This window comes from Ursus arctos, unplaced genomic scaffold, assembly GCF_023065955.2.
Source record: "Ursus arctos isolate Adak ecotype North America unplaced genomic scaffold, UrsArc2.0 scaffold_27, whole genome shotgun sequence".
Lineage (NCBI taxonomy): Eukaryota > Metazoa > Chordata > Mammalia > Carnivora > Ursidae > Ursus > Ursus arctos.
The window spans coordinates 3194011-3218798 of NW_026622952.1; the positions used below are offsets into that span (position 1 = coordinate 3194011).

The window sequence follows — 24788 nt, forward strand, 5'->3', positions numbered from 1 at the left end:
TTCCCCCACTTCTTCCGTTATTTATTTATTTACTTATTTATTTTTGGTTTTGTTTTTTAGGGGGTGTTGACCTGGGTTTAGTTCTAGTAAACCGAACCCTCTTGCAAGTGAAGCGATTGGTTAATTGCGCCGGTGACTGACGTGCTAAATGAGTGCGGCTCGCAGCAGCCGGGAGCTGATTGGCTGCGCAGGGAGACTCCGAGGGCTCTGCAACAGGAGCACCGGGCACTCGAGTCCTGCAGCCTCGGGAGTAGGTGCCGCGCGCTCGCCCGCCCACCCGCCAGTCCGCCCGCCAGCCCGCCGCGCGTCCGGGAGCCGGGGCAGCACTCGGGCCGCCGCGCGCGCTCCCCTCCCCGCGCGAGCTCCCGCCGCGGCGCCCGCCGCAGGCCGAGGGCAGCCACCCGCCGAGGACCGGGCAGGAGCGCGCGGCCGCCGAGCCGGGCAGCGCTGGGGACGGCGCCTTTTGTCCCTGGAGATCCCTGGAAGTTTGCGGCGGGACGCGCGCGGGGAGGCGGCCGAGGCAGCCCCGACGTCGCGGGAGCTAGTGCGCCGAGCCAGCATGGGCAGCGGGCGCGGCGCTGGGGGCCGCCGCTGGGCCGCCTCGGGCGTGCTGCTGGCGCTGGCCGCCGGGCTCCTGGCCGCGGGCTCGGCCAGCGAGTACGACTACGTGAGCTTCCAGTCGGACATCGGCTCCTACCAGAGCGGGCGCTTCTACACCAAGCCTCCGCAGTGCGTGGACATCCCGGTGGACCTGCGGCTGTGCCACAACGTGGGCTACAAGAAGATGGTGCTGCCCAACCTGCTGGAGCACGAGACCATGGCCGAGGTGAAGCAGCAGGCCAGCAGCTGGGTGCCCCTGCTCAACAAGAACTGCCACATCGGCACCCAGGTCTTCCTCTGCTCGCTCTTCGCGCCAGTCTGCCTCGACCGGCCCATCTACCCGTGCCGCTGGCTCTGCGAGGCCGTGCGCGACTCGTGCGAGCCCGTCATGCAGTTCTTCGGCTTCTACTGGCCCGAGATGCTCAAGTGTGACAAGTTCCCCGAGGGGGACGTCTGCATCGCCATGACCCCGCCCAATGCCACCGAAGCCTCCAAGCCCCAAGGTCAGGCCGCCCCTTCCCACGCGCGCGAGCCCCCCAACCCGGGCGGGCGGGGAACCGGGGGACCCGCCGCGGGAAAGCTCCTGCCATTCGGACCCCAGCCCCGCTGCTCCACCTCGGAGTTCAGACGTGCTCCCTGGAGGTTGCTCTCAAGCTGTGCGGAACGAGTTTTAAAAGCCTCTCGTCCGTCCGAGGTGTCGCTTAGCACCTCTACCGACCCAGGTGCACGGCGGGCTTGCCCAGCAGCGGCGGCTGCGCCTCGGCCCCTAGCAAGCTTGATGCGGTGCCTGCAACGGCTCTTCCTGGGACCCAGGCTCGCTTTTTCCGTACCCGAGACAAAGCTTTATCCTCCATACGAAAGGAGAGCCCTTCTTCCTCTGGGAGGGAACCCAGTCCCCATGGAAGTTTTTAACACCCCAGGCGGGATGCCCCAGGAGGAAAAAACCCAAACCCAAAGTGTAGAAAGCCCAGAAAGGCCGAGAAAATGCTAAGTCGCAGCTTTGTTTATTTTCATAGGTTCGATGAGGATTAAAAAAACATCCCCCCCCCCCCCATTCCCTGGGCTTTCCTTAGCTAGTTTTTTCAGCCAAGTAGCTCCAGGAGGGTTGGAGAGCAGGCTGAGGAAAAAAGTTTGAAACAGGATTTCTGTTTCTCCATCCTTTTCAGGTAACTACTTGGGGAGGGTTGGGGGCTGGAAAGTGTGTGCTCTCATTCCTGCATACCCCCTGCTTCTCCCATTTACACAAATCCTCAGGTAATTAGAAAGATAAAAATGTAATTAGCTCATTGTTCATCTCTCCTTGGGGAGTGGGGCTGCGCAAATTGGAGACTTTCCGAACAGCCCCACGGAGGGGCCTGAGTTTCCTCTCAGAACCCCTCCCACTTAAAGGGCAGCTCTTGAGTGGAAGGGAAAAAAATCCAGGAGAGGCAAAAAACAAAAAACAAAAAACAAAAAAACAAAAAAACAAAAAACAAAAAACAAAACCACCCCCCAAACCAAAAAACAAAACAAAAAAACCCAAATCAAAACAAACAAGCAAAAAATCCAGCGCGGTGGCCAGACTTTTATAGGAGCGAATTCTTCAGAAGCAGAGTTGAGGCTGGAAGATGTGCCCATAGTCCTACAGTCCGGATGGGGAGCCATACCTAGGTGCCCTTAGCACAGGGGCACATGTCCCAAGGGGGCTAGAGGAGGGGGTTTAGGTTTAGGGTGGGGGGACTGGCTGTTGGCTGACTTAGTTCATCTTGAAGTGATGCCTGAAAGAGAAGTGTCCTCTGAAGGGTTTACTCTTCCAGCGTGAGGGTGGTAGTATGAGAAAGGGGAGCCCTGAATTTTCAATGCTCCTGCTTATTCCAGGGAGGAAGGAGGTTGGTCCAAAGGGACCGACATTGGGTGGCCCGTGCCCCTGCTGGGTGGGAGAGGGAGCAGCCTGGCTGCAGTGGCCAGGGCACCTCTCCTCACCACTTCCTGGGTGTCTACACAGGGTTAACCTTTGGGGGAAGTGTGGCCCTTTGGGAGCAAGAGCTGAGCAATTACCTAGAACAAACAAAGCACTTTGTGTTCTGCCAGTGTGGAGCCATCCCCTGCAGCCCACAGGCTTTTCCTTCTCCCCTTCCTCGCTGGCTGGCCGTTGGCTGTTGGCTGTCCCGGAGAGTAGCCCAGCTCTGCCCCAGAGGCCTCTGCTCCACTCCCAGTTGTCTTTCGGGAACAGCCCATGCACATGGAAACTTTGGGGGAATGCCTTTTGAGGGGAAGATGGGGGACTGGCGAAGGTGCCAATATATAAATCCTCCCAACTGACCTCCCACCCCCGAAAGGCTGGAGTGGAGTGGGGGCATATCGTATAATTGCCATCTTGCCTTTGATTCCTGGGCTGCTGTTTCACGTGACCGCCACCCCTGAGTCTGGGCCTTGGTACCATCCTCCTCTGTCTTCCCCTCTAGCCCAGGAGTGCCTAGGCAGGCACCCTCCCAAGGCCAGCTGCCCAGCAGAGAGGAGTGAGGAGAGGACCAGTCAGGTGTGGGGCTTGGGAACTGGTTCTCCCCTCATGGTTTTTGGTGAGAGGTTCTGCCTGGAGAGGACACAGCACCCACTCGTCCCCAGCACTGCAGCCCTTTGGTGGGAGGTAGCCCCACAGGAGCCCCACATGACTTCCTCTGAGGCAGCATGGCCATTGTCAGCTGAGCATGGAGGCGGGAGGGCTGTGTGTGTTTGCAGGGGCAGGTTGAGACAGACCAAGCTGCCAGCCCTCCTATGGCTAGTGGCTCCAGAATGGGGACTGGTACTTTTGGGTGAGCAGTACAGGCACTGCTTTTATTCTCCTTTCTCTTTAGTCTTTGAAGGTAAAGCCAAATCTTCAAGGCAACGTATATCTCTGCATGCTGTTCATGTAATTGGGCATGTTTTGGGTATTGGGCACACCTAGGGGCCATGTGTTAGTAAAGATCAACTTGATAGTGAGAGAGAAGTCAAAAGATGCTTTTCCCTCCAAAAGGCTGACGCCCCAGCTACATGAGCATCTGTGCCTATCTGTTTCGGGAGAGGCATAACTCTATCAACTTTCCAGGAAAGTTATTTCTAAATCTTGCACTTATATTAGACCTATCCATTCCCAGGCCGGTAAATCACTGTTCACCCTTCCAGCCAGGTTTCGCTGATTGACGTTGTCTGAATGAGCATATATTTTTAGTTTTATTTTTTGTTGTTTGGAAGTGCTGTGGGTTAGATCAGCCTGGCTGTTCTAGTCATGGATTGCAGAGGCCACGGTGTCTCCCGAGAGCCTCTGGAGAATCTCGTCTTGGGGTATCAAGGAGCTGGCCGGGGAACACCTGCTGTGTGTGTGAGAGAGGGTTTGTGTGTAATTGTGTGTGTGTGTGCTTGTGTGTGTGTGTGTGTCTGTGAGAGGGAGAGAGAGCTGTGTGCATGTGTGTACTGATTTTTAAAAAATCACTTAATCTGACTCTAGCGTTGGACTGTCTCCTTTCCTCCCCCTAAAATATTAATGAAACACAAAACCTTTCAGTTTTTGGTTTCTTTGCTTTAAACGTTATTTTAAATCTACCTCTCAGATGGATGGTGGATTTCTCCTGCTGAGGCAGCCTGCAGGGCCCCAAGGACACACCAGAGGGGTACAGATTAATATTGTGTTACACATTCCTCCTTTCCCTGGATCAAGCTGCCCCAGAGTCGGCTGTAAGAAAAGTCAAGATGGGAGTTAGCTCACCCCATGAGCTCTTTCTACCTTGAGAGGTGCTGAAGGTCAAACATTCATTCGTGGGCCTGAGGAAAATGGCTCTGGGGGTCCAGAGGAGATGATGTGAGTGTGCCAGGGGGACAGTGTTGGATATTCTCACTGCCCAGGGCCTGCTACTCATTCAGTCAAGATTATAGTCATAGAAACTTGCAGTGTGATAACTTCCACTTTATTTTTTTAAATTTTTTTTATTTTTTTAAAGATTTTATTTATTTGGCAGAGAGAGAGACAGCCAGCGAGAGAGGGAACGCAAGCAGGGGGAGTGGGAGAGGAAGAAGCAGGCTCCCAGTGGAGGAGCCTGACGTGGGGCTCTATCCCAGGACCCTGGGATCACGCCCTGAGCCGAAGGCAGACGCTTAACGACTGAGCCACCCAGGCACCCCATAACTTCCACTTTAAAAAGAAAATAAGAAAACAAGGAAAACCCCAAAGCACAGTTCACTCTCCTGGGATAGGTAACACCGTCCTTCCCGTATTTCAGGACCTCTTTTCCCTGTTTATCTCTGAAGCAAGAACCAGAATGCGAAATTCTGGGTAAGTTTTTCCCTTTGTCAGAAACACTACCCCCAGAACCTAATTCAAGTTCTGGCTGTAAAGCAAATTTCCAGATTCTGGGCCAACTACAGTCACACAGTCTTCTGCTTGGAGTGTGGCTGTGGTTCTTGCTGCACTGAGAATCTGAATGGCGTTTGGCCCTGGTTACAGAGTGGACGTGGGAGAGCAAGCTTAAGCAAGTTGAAAGGGTGTTGGGCCACGACGAGGGGAACCTGCTTGGAAGTGAGGGTGACTGGCTGTGGACCAGGTATGTCCTGGGGGCAGCCCTGGCCTGGCAGGGTGGCTCCATGGCGTCACCACGTGGGAGTCTTGGCCCATTTCGCTGAGCCACAGGGAACTCACAGGCAGGAGGCGCTGCCATGGAGGCCGTTGGAAAGGACTGGGGAGGAGGAGGACAAACCGCCGCCTTCCGTCTTACCATTTTGCCTTGGGGTGACTCCTCCGCTCCAGCCTGGCTTGGCCCCCAGTACTTTGCCAGGGGCGGAGTGCCCTTCAAATGTGCTGAGGCTTTCCTAGATCCTGAATTAAACTCCTGGTGGTCGATGGATGATGGTGGGAATGGTGGTGATGGTAATAGGCCACCTCACCCGTCTGGGGATTCCAACTGTCCCTCTTTCTCCCTGTCCTCCCACAGAGGCGTTCCACCTCCCAGGGATTCCCCTCCAGCAGCATTTTGGCTTGGAGGAGGCCTCTGGCCCTGGCCTCAAAAGTCTCCTCCCCCTGTGCCCAGGGCCTGCCACACATGCACACAGCTCCTCTTCAAAGCACTTCACAGTGTTGTGAAAATGCCTTCAGAGGGTCCCCCGTCTGCCCCCTCCCTCCTGGCTCTCCCATTTGGCAGCTCTCGCTGGTGCTGCCCCCAGCCCCCACCCAGCTGCTCCTGCCTCGCACCCCAGCTCAGGCAGGAACTCGCACTGCATTAGCCCTTTTGGAGAGGCGTGTTCAGGGCCTGCGGCTAGAGTTTGTGTGTCGAGCTGCATTACCTTCTTGGCTCCTAGAGAGCAGGTCGGACTGATCTGCTGTCCCGTTGGGAGTTTGGGAATGGGAAGGGGGCAGGGATCAGAGAGGGATATTTAAGGGCGAGGGGAGAAAGAACCAGAAACAAACAACTGGAATAGAAGAGCACTGCCCATCAAGCCACAGTTCACAGACCACCCCTGATAAAATTGTGCCATATTCTGCAGTTCTAGCCCCCAGGTTTTCAAGAAACTATGTCTGGGGGCGCCTGGGTGGCTCAGTCGGTTAAGGTTAAGGGTCTGCCTTCAGCTCAGGACATGATTCCAGGGTCCTGGGATCCAGCCCCTCATCGGGCTCCCTGCTCAGGGGGGAGTCTGCTTCTCCCTCTCTCTCTGCTGCTCCCCCTGTTTGTGCTCTCTCTCCGTCAAATAAATAAATAAAATCTTTATTAAAAAAAAAAAAAAAGAAACTATGTCTGTTTGCCTTTAGGTCCAGGGTTCTAGGACTCTTCAATTCTCCAGTTGCCCTTCAGAAATTCCAGAAGACCTTCAACTACTTTCAGCCTGGTCCTAGGGCTGACCTCTTCCCCAGGGATAGCTCCTTCCAGAACCCCAATCCCTGTCACTCACAGCTCCTCTTTCTCCTCCTTTCCCTTCCTAGGTACAACCGTGTGTCCTCCATGTGACAACGAGTTGAAATCTGAAGCCATAATCGAACATCTCTGTGCCAGCGAGTTTGGTAAGAAAGCGACACTGGCCACCTCTGGGAGGCTTAGCATAGTCCCTGCTTCTGCCTGGTCTGTGTCCCCGGGGAACAGAGAGCCTATGGAGGCATCTTTTTGGAGCTTTCTATTTTCTCCCTTCATTCTCCCCGAATGGTTGCTTTTCTCAGGCCCATGGAAATATGTGTAGATAGTGTGGGGAACTGGTTCATTTTTATTAAAGTCAAACTTGGCTTCTGCCCTTCTGTGTGAGGGATCCCTGGACAGGTTCTTGGGGACCTTCCCTAGATGTGGAGGTGGCAGACTTGAGGACAGATGGGGAGGAGCGAGGGAGCAACACCAGTCCTTGGATGCTCCCAGGAGGTGCACCCAGGAGATTCCGCCGGCTGCTTGGTTGGCCTTCCCTCCGTACTGGCTCTTTCTCCATCCACCCCTAGGTGTCAGCACCAGTCTGCCTGGGCTCTGAAATGCTGGCACAGGATGCCCTCTTGGGCAGGGGGAGTCCAGCGCTGGGGGCATTCAGAGGGGCCCCCATCAGGTCCTTCCTGGCACAGAAAATTGACCTCCCTCCAGTAGTGAGAATTCTCTCCCTTCTTCCCAAACCACTCTGGGTTAAAAAGGAATTCCAAATCAGCCTTTACAGCCCCAGGAGAAAGGCTGGATGTGGCCTGGGGGGCCTTTCAGGGATGGCCCCCTGTAGTCAGCCTCATAGAAGATCTGAACAGCTCCAGACACCCTGAGCCTGTCTCCTCTGGGAAAGGTACATGTCAACTGCATCCGTTTGGAAGGCCGACTCCTATTTCATCTGGATGCCGAGAAGTGGCTCTGCTTAGGCCAGGCCCGCTTTGCTGAAGGAAGGTTCAGCCTGACACTGAGTGGGGCATTTCTCACGATTCCTGCGTCATGTCCCTGAGATCGGAGTTCTTGCAGAATTCTAACCAGGAAAAGCAGAACGGTAGGTAACGTGAGTCTTTGGCCATTCAGGGCGACCTACTCCACGTTCTCATTAACCAAGCATAATAAAGCATACAGAAGGGCCTTGCACTGGCCAAGGGCTGTGTCTGAGTCACACAAATGTGACCTATACACGCAAGTTGAAGGAAGTCGTACACGTGACACGCATATTCTCAGGATTGTCCTCGTGACTGAGGACGGAAGTGGGAGAACTCAGACCCTTTGCCGCAGAGAGCTTCTTGAGGATGGGTGTGCCTCTTGTGCTTGGTTTGGGCACTAGGCTTCTCGGCCTCCTTTGCTCTTGGTGGGGGCCAGCGGGACCTCTAGGAAGATCGGTCTAGAATGCATTTTCCTGCCTGTTTTGGGGGCACATCCTTTTTTTCAATCAACTTGAAGGAAATGGTCGAGGGCATCTGAGGTGATATTCGCGGACTCTGCTGACCCTTCCATCATCTGGTAGTAACTTTTGCTTCTTGACGCTCACGCTCTTGCTTCCTTGGGGTGCTGAGAGCCCAGCAGAGCCCGGCAGGTCTCCTGCTGTAGACTCTGTGGGTGCACAGCCCCATACTGCGTTAGCAACAAGTTTTCTTCCACAAATGGGGTAAAGATTCCTTCCCCAAAATGCATTTGGGACAGAGAAAAAAAAATCTCTCAGAAATCCTGATGAGAAGCCTTTTGCGGCATGGCTGGGGCAGGAAGAATCTGTTGAGATATGGCTGTGATCCCAAAGAATCCTTTTGAGGGATAACTAAGGGGCCACATTTAGATTTCACTGATCCTCTTAAGATATTGTAAATGAGCACACTTGCTTTTAGAAGTTGGCCCCCCGATACTTGCGCAAATCCAGGGAACCATATTAAGGTGAACTCTGAAAGGTAATATATTAGCTGATGTTTTATGCTCCTGTGACTTCTATCAGGCTCAGCCCTTGAAGGAAGAGTGATGGGAAACTCTGGATCTCCGTGTGTGGAGGAGATGATTGTCCGACCATGCCTGCGTATTCGGGAGCTCAAATTCAATGTATCTGATCATTCATTGATTCATGTATCCATTCGTTCAGCGTTTCTGGAGGGCAAAGCACTGTGCTAGACACCATACTCAAAAATACTTACCTAGAGTGAATTACAATTTAATTAAAATTTTTTTCTTAAACACTGACCAAACCCTCATCAGTGATTTCCTAGAGAGTCATGGAGTCATGAGATAACTCACCAGCTGAAGAGGGGGCTGTGGGAACTCAAGGCCAAGTTAATGTTAAGGAGCTGTGAGAAGAGAATCCATGTCTTTATGCTCAGAGTCTTTGTCTGGAACTTAACCAACCAGAACCTGTCATCAGGTCTCCTCTCTCCACCCCCACTTACTCACCAAAATTCTGGTAATTGGGGGTTTTGTGGCAACTAGTTCAATTAGAGGCATTCCTTGGAAGTGGGCCGGAGAGGTAGGCTTTGGGAAGGAATTTGAACATGGAAGGTTGACCTTATGGTGTAGGGCAGGGTTCTAGGGGGTGCTCAGATAACCCCCTTGGGATGGACACCCTTATAGCTGCCTACTAAATCAGCGAGACACCTGCTTACTGCTTATAGGAGGGAGGTGTAGATCTTATTTTAATAGCCAGTCAGGTCTTGTCAGATCTGACTGATTAGTTGTTTGGGACTGTGTTCCATTTGCCCTGAGATGATTTTCTTCTTGGGTTCAGAGAACTTCTGAGGTGCTGCTGGACCCTACAGGTCATCATATCAAGTCCACTTACTTCATAAATAAGGAATCTGACTCTCCCACCTGGAGTTCTTTTACTCTCTGGCATCCTGCCTTCCTCATTTAAGAGAAGATGAACAGCCGCTGGGCTTTGCCACGGAGGCATTTATCCCCTCAGCATGGGTATGGTGTATGCCAGGCTTCTTTGAACTGGGTGCAGGAGAGACTTTTTGGTTTTTTGTTTGTAATGTTCTTATAAGGCAATAAATAGGATTTTTTTTTTCCACTCTGCAGGGGCTGAGCTTAACTCTGCCCTTCTCAGCATCCTGGAGAATGCAGCCTTGTTGAGAAACTTGTTTCTTAGCTCAGTTCATTTCAAGTAAGTGAGGCAGTCAGCCACGCTGATGGGATTCAGTTAGGAAACAAAGAAATTCAGCAATGCAAGCTGACACACAACAGAGAAGAAAAAGAATGTTTTACTCCCTACTCAAGGGATCAAACTTTGCATTAAGTGGCCCTGACATCCCTGGTGGGAAGACATCAGGTTGTTGGAAGGCTTTCTGTGAGCTCTAGGAATAAGGGGGTGCATTCCTTCTGGGTCAGCACACACACTCGCCCTCCTGCCAATGCATCTTCAGACTCCTGCAGGCTCCGTGGAGCTGGGCGTGCACAGCCCATCACCTCTTTCCCAGGCCGTGCATTTTTAAATCTCTGGCAGGTCTGCTTGGCCACTAGTCTCTCCACCTCTGCACTGTACCCCGCCACCCCCCCCACCCCCCCAGTTCCGAGAGCATTTTTTTTCCCCAACAGGGAAAAGCATCAGTAGAAACACCTGTGTGCTGATACTCAGGAATGCAGCTGGATCAGCCTGGATCAAGTACCAGATGTGGGAAAGCGGAGAGGTAGATGGTGCAAAGTCTCTGACTTCAACCTGGTGGCCAGCCTGCCTGCTGTGCTGAAATTGGGACGCACTGCTCTGGTTTTTGTTCTCTTGGCTTTTCCTGCTATGTGACAACAGGGTGCCGCTCCTTTCCCTTAAACAGGCTGATACCATATTTGCAAACTGCCCCACTCGTAATCCTGCTGTTAACAACTTGGTGACCATAGGCATCTTTCCTTCACGTTAGCTTATCCCACGGGTGTGAAGATCTGATTTATAATGGCTGGGAGGTTAGGACCCCGCCTCCGGCCAGTCTCTCTAGCTTCTCCAGTATCTGTAAACACCCTCAAGCCTCAAGGATGCACTTCTGCTAAGATAGTTCAGAGCTTCCGCTCCTACTGGCTTCTCCAATTTTTTGAGCTTGAGAATTCAGGTGGCCACTTCTTTACCCCAGTGTTTTCTTGCTGTGGAAAAAAGATTTCTTTGCCCCCAGAAATTTTCCTTGCCTTCTGGAAGGATTTTTTTTTTTTCCGTTTATATGTTTCCTCATAAAGAGTAAAACCATACTTTGTAACACCAAAAGGAGTTAAATAGGAAAGGAAAGAAACCAGCTCTCACTGTTAGCATTTGGGAGGGTTTCCTAGAAGAAGTCTTTTCAGAGGTTCCTGAACCTTCACTAATTTGTCCTCGCTCTGCCTTCCTCGTCTTTCAAGGTGTCTTGGCTGTGCTGCTGTTTGGAGGTACAGTGTTTTACTCTAAAGGGCAGTTTGAGCTCTTGCAAAATGTGGGTTCAGCCTTTCCAAGCTAAACCTTGGGTTTCCTCCCACAGGTGAGGAAAACTGGCTGCCGGCACGGTAATTGCAACATCTGTAGGCTGCCGGAGAGCAGGGTCTGCACCCCGCACCCTACTTTACCTAATGTCAGATGCCCATTAATTATGAGATGCGCTGTTCATTTCATAGCAGTGACAAAGGAAGCGTGCTTCCCGTTAAAATGTGAAGATAATCCGTGTCTTAAAATGAACAAAACAAGGCTTGTTTGTACTTAAACAGTCCCAGGAACAGTCTCTTCCCCATGGTAGGTATGAAATAAAAGCTTATCAGATGAGTATTTGAATGACGGGATGGTAGGGGAGATGGAAATTTGACTTCCTTTTTTTTTTTTTTAAAATAAAAGGAGAAAGCTCCTTTCCAAGTGACTATGTACAACACGTTTATTAATTTCAAGGAAAACTTCACGCCCTGTTTTGGGTGACTGAGTGTATATGTATGTGTGTTAAAAACAGAACAAAAGCACTCATGTCCAGAAATCTAGTTCAGTGAAAGTAAAATTAAATAGACGGGGGAGGAGGCACACAGCTCTGGGGGTGGAATTGGCAGGCTGAAGACCTCTGAAATACATCTCCCATCCACAGATGTGTGAATGCTTGGAAGGGATTGTTAAGGCATTTCACGTGAGGGAAAACGTGGGGTTGATGCTTTCAGTCCACGGGAAGCAGAGCCCACAGCTCGAAGCCCGGGTCCCGTTCTGAGTAGCCTTCCCCTCTGTGCCGAGGGGCGTGCTGTCTGGTGCACAGGCCGTGGCTGAACCAGATGCTTTGAAGCCTTCGGTTGACTGGGCCGGTAGTGATGTCCGTTCCCTGCTCACCTGTGGTCTCCGACTGGAGACTGAGCAGGCCCCAAACCTGGGATCCTGTCCAGAGAACCAGACCCTGGGCCATTTGGGTGGAGGTCACATGGGGACCACTTTGCACTCGGAAGCCATGCTAACGAACGTCAGGGCAAAGGTGGGAAAGAGCCACATTTCCCCTTCTGGTGAGCACGGTGCTCCCTGTGTCCATGCCTAATTCTCTCTTGGCTCCAGCGGGCAGGAAGATACTCTGGTAAAGCAAATTTCAGTGAGAATCACTCTGCTTTAGCATAGTGGAGCCTGTGAAAGTATACCGAAGTATGAGAAAGGATGGAGAAGTGAGGATCCGTGGATGGGGCACGGCGTTTCCTGGAACTGAGTTCAGTCCTTCCTCTGCTACTATGTGCATGCCCTGCCACACGGGCAAATCCCTTCCCCTCTCCAGGCCTCAGTTTCTCTCTATTTCATAGACCCAGGTATGGGTTCTGGTGAGGAGCAGAGGAGTCGGTGTGTCAGGAACCCAGGCCGGACTCACTAAACAGTCAGTGCGGTGATCCTTCCAGGGACGGAAGTAGCCCAGCCACCTGTCTCGGGCAGATGAGGCCTCCGTTGTGGCTCCATTGTGGCTCTCCCCAAAGAAGTGAGAGGTGTATCTCAGGAGATCTCTGTCCTCTGTTCTCGGCATATTTATTGAAATCTTTCCAAACCTAATTCTCTTTTCATCCCTCTCCCCTCCTTGTGTCACACCGGAGTGGTTGTTTTTCTTTGTCCTAAGATTTTGCTGTGGGCACGATTGGCTCAGGATTGGCTGACATGACTTCCCCTCCTTGCGGCCAAGTCCAGGTCTGACTCGGTTACTCCTTGGGACAGTCAGTGGCCAAATGGTGTGGTTGGGTGTCCTGTGAGGTCCTCTCCAGCTGGTGATTCTCTGATTAGGAGTGGCCCTGCCCCATTTCTTAAGCCTCCTTATCTTTTTTTCTAATTTGTAAAGTTATTGTGGTAAAAATACAGGTAACATGGTATTTGCCATCTCTGTTAGGTGTGCAGTTCAGTGGCATTAAGCACACATGCATTGTCCCACAGCCTTCCTCACTATCCATTTTTGGATAGTTTTCATCCTCCCAAACTGAAGCTCTGTCCCCATCAAACACTAACTCCCGTTCCCCCCTCCTCCCAGGCCCCAGAAACCACCATCTCATTTCTGTTTCTGTGAATGTGACAATTCTGGGTACTTCATGTAAGTGGCATCCTGCAATATTTGCCCTTTTGCGTTTGGCTTATTTCACTGAGCAAAACGTCCCTCTTATCATTTGATGTATAGATAGATTATCACGGAGAAGGGGAGCGAGAAGGACTGACCCTCAGCCTCACCTCTGTTGTCTGAAGCTTTTCTGGGTGTGGGTGGAGAAAGGAGGGGGAAGGGATGATTTGGGAAGGGGGGACTGTTCCCAGTCTGTGCAGGTGGCCCATGTCTTTGGGTGCCACGTTGCTCATTTGTATCCCTTTGTCGTTCCAAAGACACGCTGAGCTGGATGGAACGTCAAAGATCAGGCAGTCCAGGGCTCATCTCTCAGATTGAGAAAAATAAGACTCAGATAAAGGAGTTAGTCATGTGATTGCCCAAGGCCGCTCTGCCTGGCCTCTGTTAAGGTTTCTGTGCCCACCAGCACTTACCTGGGCAGCTGGTCCAGATTTCATACCTGTCCTTTACATGCTGCCATGCCGTCAAGGTTGCATCCTGCCAGGAATGGTGGGGAAGCTCCCTGGGAAGGGGATATAGGGTGCTTCTTTCCTTCCCTGCTTTCAGAGCCTATGGGATGTTAAGTGGACTGATCGGTGTGCCCACCACAAGGAAGGAGCCCCGCAATCATTGTTTCTTTCTTCGTGGAGAGGCAGGCAGTACAGTAGAGCAGAAAGAGCATAGGCTTTGCGCCAGGGAGACTTGGATTAAATCCCAACCCTATAAACTGAGCGACCATGAGAGAGTCTCTCAACCTCCCTGAGCTTGTCGCCTCACTTGCAAAATGTGAGTGGTGATTCCTGTGTTACTGCGTCGTGGGGAGAATTGACTCAATCGAGTGTGTGGAGTTCCTGGAATATGGCCGCAGCTCAGTCCATAATCAGGATTATCTCTTCTCATTGGAAAGAGTAATTTCAGGATGGAAATTAGCCTAGGTAGGAGAATTCTGGCACGAATGAAGTCAGCTTGTTTGGCAAAAAGTTTTAGGAAATGGAATGGAATGTTCTGGTTAATTCTCTGGTTAGCAGAGGATTAAACCGAAGAAGGCTTTTTAAAAGCCCACTTGGAAAAATTTGAAAAGCTCTACACAGCTTCAAGGTGCTATAGTTAACAAAACCCAAACAAACCCAACCCGAAAACATCCCTGTGTTTCTGGAAGTTAGATTTGGGTTTTCGTTTGAGGACACCCTTGAGGTCTGGCCGTGCCCATAGAGCTTGGACTGACCCTATACAGGTCTAGGATGTGCTTCCTGAAGGTATTTTTTTTTGTTTGTTTTTGTGTGATCTTTAGAAATCTTGCTCCCGATGTGCGTTTTTCTACTCCTAATTTATTGGATTCTGTTTAGGAGGGGTTTTAAAGCTCTTTGTGTTATACTGCCGTCCGCCCTCTTTTTCTCAAGCTGGATCTCCAGGGCATTTGCTTTTTTTCCAACAATGGCCTTGTGATATTTCTGAGATACACTCCCTTTAACCAAAAAACAGGCTACTTTCAGAGAAGCAAGCAAGCCTTTAAATATTGGTAAATTCCGTCCAGTTTTGGAGAACTGAGCCAGAAGCTCCAATTTGTGATTTCTTTATTTTTTTTTTTAAAGGAGAACAAATGGCCAAAGAAATGTCAGGCCCTTGCCCTGCCCTAGCCTGCTTAGAGCAGCCAATTAAACATGCATTAGCTTTGGAAGACTTCTCAAAGGCCTATAGATTATGTTTGAAATCTTTGTTTAGTCTTTCAGGAACACTGTCACACGGATGATTTATCAAAGAAAGTTGTTTATCTGGCAGTAAAATAAACTCTGGGCCTGTTCAGACTAAAATTTCCCGTGAATTTCTACCAAGGTAAACACTGGTAACTGGCAGGTTGCAAATTCCGTGTGAAAGCCAGACACATACAATAAATATTTGAGCGATAGCTTTGCTGTGTAAGAGGCCTCGCCTGTCACCAGCACTGTCACTCCCGCCGTGGCCCCGAAGGCCTGGCGCGGCAGCCTGGCCTGGAGCAAGGCCCGCAGGGCCCGTGGGTACAGGAGCCTCCCGTGCCGGGTGGGCCTCCCTGGGCTCGAGCGCCACTTGGTGCTGGCACCGGGGACTTCCTGGTTCAGAGGGGGCGAGCCTCAGGATGCTGCCGTGGGCATCGCACAAACAGCCGGTGATGTGTGAGGAGGGACGTGAACCCGAAGCGGCCAGCTTAGGTTTCCTGGAAAATAGACATTCGTCGGACCAAACTGGGGGCGGGGGGACGTGTCTGGGGCCAGGACGCGGGGGCGGGGGTGGGGGGGAGGAGAGTGGAATCACCTTGTCAATTCTGCTGAGCTTGAACAGTAGCGGGAAAGAGTGCTGCAGACGTGTCCCTGGGGCCATTGGCTTTGCTCGCTGGCGAGCAATCCTTCTGGAATAGAGAGGGCAGGTCTGGCTCTGTCAGTGCCCATGACATGTTTGAGGGAGGGACTGAATGAACACATGAATGGTGGTAGAAAAGAAAAGAGATGAAAGAAAGCCTTCTAGGGCTTTCAAAGGAAGATACCGTGGTCATTGCATACGTATAGTGGCTTTTCGGGAGGGGCTGCTGAATTATGAACAGCTTGTTCTCGGATAGCCCTGATCCGGGCGTCTGGAGCTTCTAGATCACCCTGGCCTTGGGTGGGGTCCTTATTGCAGGACTGAGCTTAAAGGGGTTCCTAGGGACCCCCTGTAACTTAGGCCCCACCCTGGGTCCCTCTCATCCTGACTTCTTTAGTGGGTCAGGGGGAGGAAGCAAGGACCCAGGAGAAGAGGTCACGTTTGTGTCCTTGGTGAGGGTTCTTGGGGTGGAGGTCTGGGCTCAAGTGCAGATAGAGCCTCCGTGCTCGTGTTTGAGTCTTGAGAGTAACTGGTACTGGTCTTCCGGGATGGGAGGGTCTGCAGGTATGTGGACCCGGGCTGTTCCGAAGGCTGTTGAGGGATGGGTCTGCAGGTAGTGGGTGCTTACCAGCTTGCAGATATTTAGGGGAATAAAGGAGTATTTCTTAAGGGCAAGAATCAAGGGAAATCATTTACAAATTCTGAAAGGATGTCTGTGAGTCCTAAAGAGATGCCAGAATAGTGCTTTGGCAGTGGGGAAAAACGAGGAACCAGCCTCTTCTACACTGTGTTCTCGCTCACTCAGGCAGGATTACGAGAGCGGCTTTCTCTGGTTCTCTCTTGTCCTTCATCAGCGTGCTCTCTGGGACATATCCTTCCGGAAGAACCTCATATGTCTTCTGTTCTCTTTGTGAGCCCTTTGAAAATTCGTTCATGCGGGTGTGTCTTCCACAACAGATCCATTCAGCTTCTGGAAATGGCTTTAGAGCTGGAGGAACGCCTATCTCTGTGTCTGTGGCAGCAGAATTAGAAAAGGGGGCCAGGAATTAGCACTTGAACCTGAAGAGACAGCTGGCACCTGGAGAGTGAGTGTCTTCCTGCAGCACTCCCTGGGGGGCGGTGGCGCCAGCCTGCCACACAGACCTCCTGGACCCAGAGGCTGGCCTGTGCTCCTTCCAGGCTTCCTTTGGTCTCAGCTTTGAGCCAAGGACCTGTTTCTCATTCTCAACAAATTTAAGAATCTGGTGGATGAGGCAGGACTTGGCCATGCCTGTTTATCTCTGTTCTCTGGTAACTTCAGATGCTCTCAGGCCTGAGGAGGGAGGGTCTTCTGTGGGGGCTGGAGAAATTTAGGGAGGTTGACCAGAGGAATGAGTATTCTAACTTCAGACTTAAGATTTTTTTTTTTAAGATTTTTATTTATTTATTTGAGAGAGAGCACAAGCAGGGGGAGCAGCAAGCAGAGGGAGAGGGAGAAGCAGACACCCCGCTGAGCAGGGAGCCCGATGTGGGGCTCAATCCCAGGAGCCCCCAGGATCATGACATGAGCCGAAGGCAGACGCTTTACCAACTGAGCCACCCAGGCGCCCCAGACTTAAGATCAATGGAGAAAGTAAAGACAGGCATTCCTGGTGTCAGGGGACAAGGGCTGGGAAAGGAGTTAAGACCCCAAACAAATAGTAATTCTCAAATGACAAAACCCTCTTCAGGTAAACAAATGTGGGTCGAGAATATCATTTGTCGGCTCTCACAACTGAGTCAGCATCCTGTGTTAGGGCTTTGCCCTGGCTAAAAACTTGGGGATGCAAAGCCTGAACCGAGGCGTGACGGAAGGAGTTGGCTTTTGTGCTGTGTACCCTGTTGGGGGAGTGGGGTCCCCAGCTCTGGGCCTGCTCCTGGAGGACTTGGAATGAGCAGGTGTTACAGTGGTTACCCATTCACTGTGGCCATGCTCCCCCCCCCCCCCCAGGCTGTGCACAGCTGCAGGAGGAAAGGAGGTCAGTCATTAAGTATTGCCCTCTCCTCTGGGCAAGGTACTGAGAAGTGGAAGGGCGAGGAAGCCGATGAGGGCAGCTTCTAGCCCCCACATAAGCCATGACTGCTTGCACCCAGAGGAAGCTAGGCTAACTGGAAAGAGTTACCGCCTTTATGCTGAGATGCCCTTTATGCTGAGATGCCCTTTATGCTGAGATGCCCTCTATGCTGAGATGCCCTTTATGCTGAGATGCCCTCTATGCTGAGATGCAGAGGGGCAAAGGGGCTCAGGTGCCTGCAAGGTGCCACGTGCAGGTCAGTGTCCAGCCTCTCGGGTTACAGCTTCTTTACTCTTAACCATATTCATTTAGAAACTGGTGTAGGATGCATATACGTGTGTGTTTTCTTTTGCAAATCTATCTGCAAGAAGGTATGTGCTCTTGCACAGATCGAATTCAACAGACAGTGGTTGAACTTGTACTGAGTATGTGGCCTTGCTAATACTTTGTACCACACATGCTGACTTCCCAAAGAGATTCCAGTTGCACACACACAAGTCTTTGGATCCTTTCTTCCCAGGGTCTGGGAAGAGGGGCTTCCCATAGTCAAAGCCAAAGAGACAGTTTCTTCCTCCCCACAGGTCTTCTGAGCTCTGAGGTGAGCACTTGGCAAGGAAGTCAAACCTTAGTTGGTCACAGGATCGCTCAGACCCGTGCAGATGAGGACAGGCAAGGGGAGACTTTAGTAGGCCCAGTTCGATCCTGTAGTGCCTTTTACACTGGATTCTAAGTGCGAAGCCCTGTAGAGCCTCCAGATGTGGTGAGAGCAGCCCTCTTAATCATGCCTCTATCTGACTGAGTAGGAGCTGGTGAGTTTTGGAGGTGGAGATGAAGCTGTGGGTGAGCTCATGGGGGACTGGGGCACCTCCCCCCACCCCATTCCTGGGGCCCTCTGGAGGCCAAAGCTTCCAGTTTGCCATGGGCTTCCCGAAGGTGCTTCTGTCTCGCCTCCCAGGCCTGGCAGCCAGCACTTGTGTGCTGCTTCACGTGGCATTTCCTGCCTTTGAGGTGGCAACGCCTCCATGAGCTAATGGCACGTGAGTGGTAGAGGTTTGATAAATGCCTGGATTGAGGATGCATCCTTCGTCAGCCTCAGCATTGGTGAGCGCACACAGGAGTGGCTGCGTGGGAAGATCGGGATGTGGTTGCTGCCCTCAGACGGCTTACCTTCTGAGGGGATACAGAGGGGGAAACAGATACACATAATACTGCGTCATCCTATGCAGAAGTTCCAGGAATAGCTACGAAGTTGGGGGCTGTGGGAGCACAGGGAGGGGTCAGAGAAAGCTCCAGAGAGGGGATACCTTGGGGTGTTCTCCAAGGCATTGGTAGGAGTTTGTCAGGCTGAAAAGATGGACGTAGGAAGGATGGTCTATGTGGAGGGCCCAGCAGAGATCCAGACGTGGAGGGATGACATTAGCTGCACACTGGGGAGCAGTGGGTCTTTTCACTGTGAAAAGTCAGCTTATAAGGGGTGTGGAGGCAAACAGTTAGAAATGAGATGGACAAAGTGGGCAAAAGTCAGGTCACGGAGGGCCTCGAATGCCATGCGAAGGAACAGAACATTTGTCTCATTGGCACTGGAGATGTATTAGGAGCCTATTTTGGATTGTTACTCTTGCTCACATCTTAAAAGAAGACCTTGGGCAGGGAGGGAGACTGGAAAGAGAAGGTACTCATGAATCCAAAGCAATGAAATGCTAACGGCAGAACTTCAGGCAAGATATTTTGGATAGGCGAGGCTGCGGGTAAGGGTGAGGAGGGCAAGAGAGGAGGCCCTCAAATCACACCCCTTCAGAGAGGGCTCAGGGCAGTGCCGGCCAGGCCTGGGCCAGCTCTGGGCCACCCACTTGAAGGAGCCCCTGAAGGCTGGCCTGATGAGGTCAGCACGCGGCCCAGGCAGCCGGGGAAGGGGCCATCTGCTGCGGTCAGGACCCCCCGGGAAACCTTTGTTCTGGGCGTGTGGAGCGGGAGCCAGAGCCTATAATCAGCTCGTACTCGGGTCGTGGCAGCGCTGGTCATTACCAAGAGCAGTCGTCATTAGGAGCTGTCATAAACTGCCCTGACTGTTGTGTCCAGACCTTGTTAGTGGCCCAGGCAGGCAGCAGACACAGTGCTTCTGCAGCCAGCCCTGTAATCGTTGGACGGGTAACGGTATTAGCCAGAGCCCGAGGGGCTGGGGCAGCGCAGGCGTCGGGGGCTTTCCAGAGGAGGGAGGTAAGAGGGGCTGTAGCTACAACAAGGGACGGGGGAGAGGCCGCAGACGGGGTGCGTGTGTGGTGTGCGTGTGTGTACGGCTAGGTCTGAGGCGTGGGGGTAGACGCACGTGTGTAGCCGTGGGGCACAGGGGCTGTGTGCATGGCGTCCCATGCACAGCGTATTTGCCTGGCGAGCACAGCCATGCCAGTCAGCTGCTTGCACAGCTGAGAGCAGCCTGCCTCTTACAGCCACTCTGGCCTCTCCAGGAGCTTAGTCTCCACTGGTGAGGTCAGAGGCATCCCCTCCCCACCAGCACTTCAGAGGCAGGCCTTTGAGTACATGCCACTGATTTCCCCACCTCAGGAAGGCTCTAGGGACGTCTGTAAGGGCTTTCTCCACAGCATGTCTCTGTGCAAACCTGGTGCCATCTTTGTAAGTTTGGGGAACACTCCTATAGTCTTGGTGTTTTGTTTATTACCTCAAACGCCAGTCAGGCCTCTTTTGTTCAGGTTTTAGTGTTTGCCACAAGTCCATTTAGAGCTGCTGGTTCTCTGGGCTGGAGTGACTTCCTTAGCAGATTCGAGTGGTTAGCAGGGATTATCATAAAGGACATGGTGTCATCTCACGGATCTTAGTAGTATATTGGAAAGAACACACATATCCTTAAGGAGTCGCACAGACCTGAGTCCAAGGCCTGGTTCTACCACCTACTGTGTCAGCCCAAGTAAGCCGCTTAACCTCCCTGAGACTCAGTTTACCCACCTGTCGAAAAACAAAAATAAGAACTCTGTGCAAGGAGATAATATGTGATGTGATAGAAAACAACACAATTTCTGGAGTCTTGGGTTCTAATTCCAATGTTGACACTCAATAGCTTGGTGACTCAGGCCAGTTCGTTAAAGTCTCTGAGCCTATTTCCTTAAGCAAATTGAAGGGATTACCTCAGGTGATCTCTCACGCATCTTTCAGCTCTGAAACTGTACTATTTTCTTCCTCAAAAACTCTGTGACTGGGTTTCCTGATCGAATATCTCTTTGGCGCCTCCCTGCTCCCCAGGCGTGTTCACCGGGAACGCTGGGCCTTCGTCTTGGGCACGCATGGAAGAGAAGCCTGTGCCTACGAGTGTGCAGCAGATGCCCGACTGAAGAGATGAGTTGGGGTTGCAGGCGTACTGCACAGGGCAACGCATTATTGCCCCGTGGGTCAGCGTTCCCTGACAGGGCCTGGGTGGCTGCTGGGCGTCCTGACCTCAGCCCTTCTCCTGGGACTGGTCCCATGTTGGGATCCCTCTCCTGACCACGTTCCTAGGGCTCTCGTTCTTCCTTGTGCTTACTCAGAAACCCAGGAATGGAGGGCAAAGGAACCCCTTCGCCTGCACGGGGAAGGAGAGCATGATGGGAAAGCAGCTTGGAAGCAGGGAACACGTGCTTTCTAGACCTTAGCCTCGCGTTGTAATGCCAGCTCCACAGTTGACCAGCCATGAGACTTCAGGCCAGTCCTGCCTCACCTGCCTCACAGGGATAATTGTGCATCCTTGTCAGAACTGGTGTGCAGACCTCATGAGATTGTATTGAAAAGTCCTGGAAATGACGAGTGCAAATTCACATCTAGCAGGTTACTGACCCCGTGGCAGCTGGTCACAGGTGCCATCGTACAGTTCTGCTTGGCAACCCCAAGAAAGGCTTTCTGTTCAAGTAGGGGCTGTCGGCATGCCCAGCATGGCCATGTTTTCCCTAAAGCACTCATAACACAAAGCCGCAGGTTTGGCTTTCCTTAAAAGAGAAAAAAAAAAAATTCAAGGGTGAATGTGGCTTACGGATAGATCAAATCTGAACCAGGATAGAAATGGTGATATTTTTCTCAGGGAAGCTTAGAGCTTTGGAGGTTATTAAAATATAGGCTGATGTAACCCCTGATAAAATCTGGACTCATGAGGGGGGCAAATATTAAGTGCAGTCCGAGGCATTGGGTGGGAGAGGACCCTTGGAAAATCTAGACCTGAGACTTAATGCCAGCCTTGCCCCCAGAGGGGATGGGGCCCCGGCGGGCTCTGGTGCAGGTGTGGCGCATCTGGGAACCTCTGTCCCTCAGTCGAGGGTGACTTTCATTGGCACTCTCTCTGCTGTTCGTCTGCACCAGTGCCAGCACAGAGACTGAGTAGTCAGCACCCCTCTGCTCAGGGTGGCCGACGGCAGATATTTTGTGCAGGTAGGAGCTGTGAAGTGGAGGAAAGTGAGCTGTGGGCCATTTCACCTCGGTGTTGTGGGTCAGGTTGGATGTTTCCCACTCTTCAAGGGGCCTGGTGATACTCTTCCCATATCTTCCTTCAATTGGACAAGTCTGCATGTTGAAAGATGTCTGTCTGTTAAGACTCTAAGTGTCAAGAGGACGGTAGATGAGAAAGCTGAGGTTGTCTGAGCCAGCAAAGGGAAGATGTGTTTTGCGCAGCTCTGCTCGTTGAGGCAGTAAAACCTTGATCAACAAGGTAGTGGGGACTCAACCACAGGAGCTATTCAAAGGCTGAATGCCCTCTTGCCATGGCGGGTGAACTTCCTTTCTCACGAGGCTGTCAGATGATTTTCCTGAGGAAGGGGGAGGAATAAACTGGAGCCCCAGCTCATTAGATCACCCAGCAATGTGGAATGCCACTCTGGAGATGTGATTCTATTCAGTCATGGGTAGACCCCTTTTCAGCAAGGAAAGGGACAACTTCCAGGTGTGTGAACTCAGCCTTGAGGTCATTCTGACTTGCGTGTCTGCAGGGAAGCCCAGATGGCTTGGAGCATTCGGGTGGCTATGACTCTTAGAGAATGCTCCTCCAGTTGCCAGAAGGGAGGCCCAACGGAGCTGGAATGAAGTGCAGGCCCCAGCCTGGGCCTCCCTCTCCTGCCCTTTCCTTCATGCAAGCAGAGCCATCTGGTCCACCCCCACTCCCTGGTATCAGTTTTCCTGGTGACTTTTTAAAAAATCCTTTTCTGCCTTCACAGTTGTGTAACTGTGTGTGATGGGGGAGGGCAGTGAGAAGGTTGAACATGAAGCTGCCCCTTCACTGGGAAAGGAGAATCAATAGATTGTGTTGATTTTTCTCTGTGACTGACAGCTCTTTGCCTGGAGCCTTCTTTCCTTACAGACTTAATGTGTCTTCTGGCAGATTTCCTTGTTTTGAATGATTACTCAAAGTAGAGAGCAGGCAAGCCTAGCAAAGAGCTCGGCACTTTTCTTTTGCTCATCATCCCCCCCCCATCCCCCTTTCCTGATGCTCTTCGGGAATTGGTTGGTGAGCAGAATCTAGTTCGGGCCAGCTGAAAACACTCCGTGCTCCTTTCTTGCCCTCCAGGTTTCTTAGAATGAGAACCCAGGATGGCATTGAGAAGCTGCCTCTACCTTCTGTGGGGCCCTCGGTCTATGGATGGTCCCGTGGGGCCCACGCCCCGAGAAAGTCTGGCACAAGATACCGGCGGACAGCTACCTTGGACGTGGCCGAGGGTGTGGTCTGGTGGTGTGCTCTCTCATGAAAGTGCTCATGGGAGCATGCACATCTGTCTTAGTCCGTGCCTCACCTCGAAGTGCTCCTCAGAGGCAGGCAAATCAGGGGCTCACCTAGGCAGGCCCTGGGATGGCTCAGTAAGTTTCCCGAATTGAGGGGATGGCATGCTGGGCTGCAGCCCGCTGTTTTATCTGATCGGCAGCCCTGGGCCAGAACAAGGACCGGGCAGTGCTTCCTCGATTCTTCCTGAAGGGTGTGGGGCACTGGCAGAGGGGCCTCTGGTCCTGGCCTCCCTCCTTCACTGCAGCCACATTTCTTGCAGGAAATGACTTATCTGATAGTGAGCTGGGGTTGCAGTTCTGCAGCCTGGATGGAGCTCAGTTTTCTGGTTTCTGGCACTTGGTCCTGGCGTTGAAATCGGGAGAGGAGGGGGTGCTTGCATTTGGAGGCGGGAAGGGAGGCTGCCTGATCCCGTGGGCTGGAACTGGAGGGGCTGGGGGTCGTCTTTCTGAGACCGGGTGTATGAAGGGACAGACACAAGGGCAAGTGCTTAGGAGACGAGGGGAGGGGAGCCACGCTGGCCACGGGGTTAGCAGCTCCAGGTGAGGCAGGGACTAAGACAGATGTGCGTGCTCCCATGACTGGCTGCTGACAGCTGAGACTCTGGTCCTCATTCCTCCCAGCCTCTGCAGCAAGACTTCAGCTGGCCTCTTCAGTCCCCTTCCACTCCAAAAATCTGTGCTTCTATGCCCCAAGTTAGTGTTCTTCTTATACACACGCAGGCCACGAAGCAGAGCCTTTCCCTCAAAGGAAGCCTTACTCTGAACTCCATTATAGAAAACTGGTCAGCACAGTCTGCCGCTCTGGAAGAGAAGGGACCTGGAGGGGACCGGCGTGGCCACGACAAATGCCTGGGGCATATCAGACACGCACTCTGTGACGAAGTTACTGGACCCTGGGGCAGGGTGTCTGACCTTAGGGGAGAAGGGCTGAGATTATCCAAAGAGACACTCAGCTCCACTTTCCTCCTGAATGGACCATCGGGGACTTGACCAAACATCCCCTGGCCTAGCAGCCTCTGGATACAAATGAGGACAGTTCTATCCAAACCATGCTGGCCTGCTGGGCTGCAGGCAGCGGCCCCCTGTTCCCGCTGCTGCTGGCCGAGCTGGAGATCCCAGCACGTGGCCAGCCGGTCTCTGCTGAGCTGCAGCTCCACGGCCGGCTGAGGCTCGCAGCTCTTGGAGAGCCAGCGCGTGCTCCTCTCGTCTCGGCCCGGGGAACTCTCAGGGGAAAGGCCCTCCAGCAAGGGTGCTTGGGCCCTAATGTGTCACACCTCTTGCTGAGTGGCTCTTTGATACGTTTACATAGCACATTTTCCCCACCGTGTGGCTGATCCACACAAGAGCCCCTGCGCTGTCCCTGGAGCCACACTCATTCCTCCTAGACGTCTCCAGTGGCTTCGTAGCCTCCCACAGTGATGGTGGCTCCTGGCAGTTCCTGTAGGTGTGTCTGCTTATGTATGGATCCCACTCACTAAGAAACTTAGTGTTTTATTTTCTCCAGGAAGTAACTCATGGTTACTCATGTAACTGGATGGTTGCAAAGAGGTGATGTTGGTGGGGTTGGTGCAGGGGAGGGGTGGGGTGGGTGGGGTGGTGGCGAGCACAGCTCTCAGTGGTGCTCTGGCCCTGCTGGGACACCCGAGTACAGTGATAGGCTGGATGGAGCCAAGGAACAGGCGCTAATC

General features: G+C 52.4%; 1 protein-coding gene across 1 annotated transcript in view; it reads left to right on the top strand.

Annotated features, from left to right (window-relative positions):
• Nucleotides 1–373: 373 nt before the first annotated feature.
• Nucleotides 374–24788, top strand: part of SFRP1 (secreted frizzled related protein 1) — a 45526-nt gene continuing 21111 nt past the window's right edge. Inside the window, exons 1-2 of the mRNA XM_057303503.1 lie at nucleotides 374–1103; nucleotides 6527–6604. Of these exons, the coding sequence (XP_057159486.1) occupies nucleotides 560–1103; nucleotides 6527–6604 (622 nt within the window). The 5' untranslated portion in view covers nucleotides 374–559. The remainder of the gene's footprint in view (nucleotides 1104–6526; nucleotides 6605–24788) is intronic.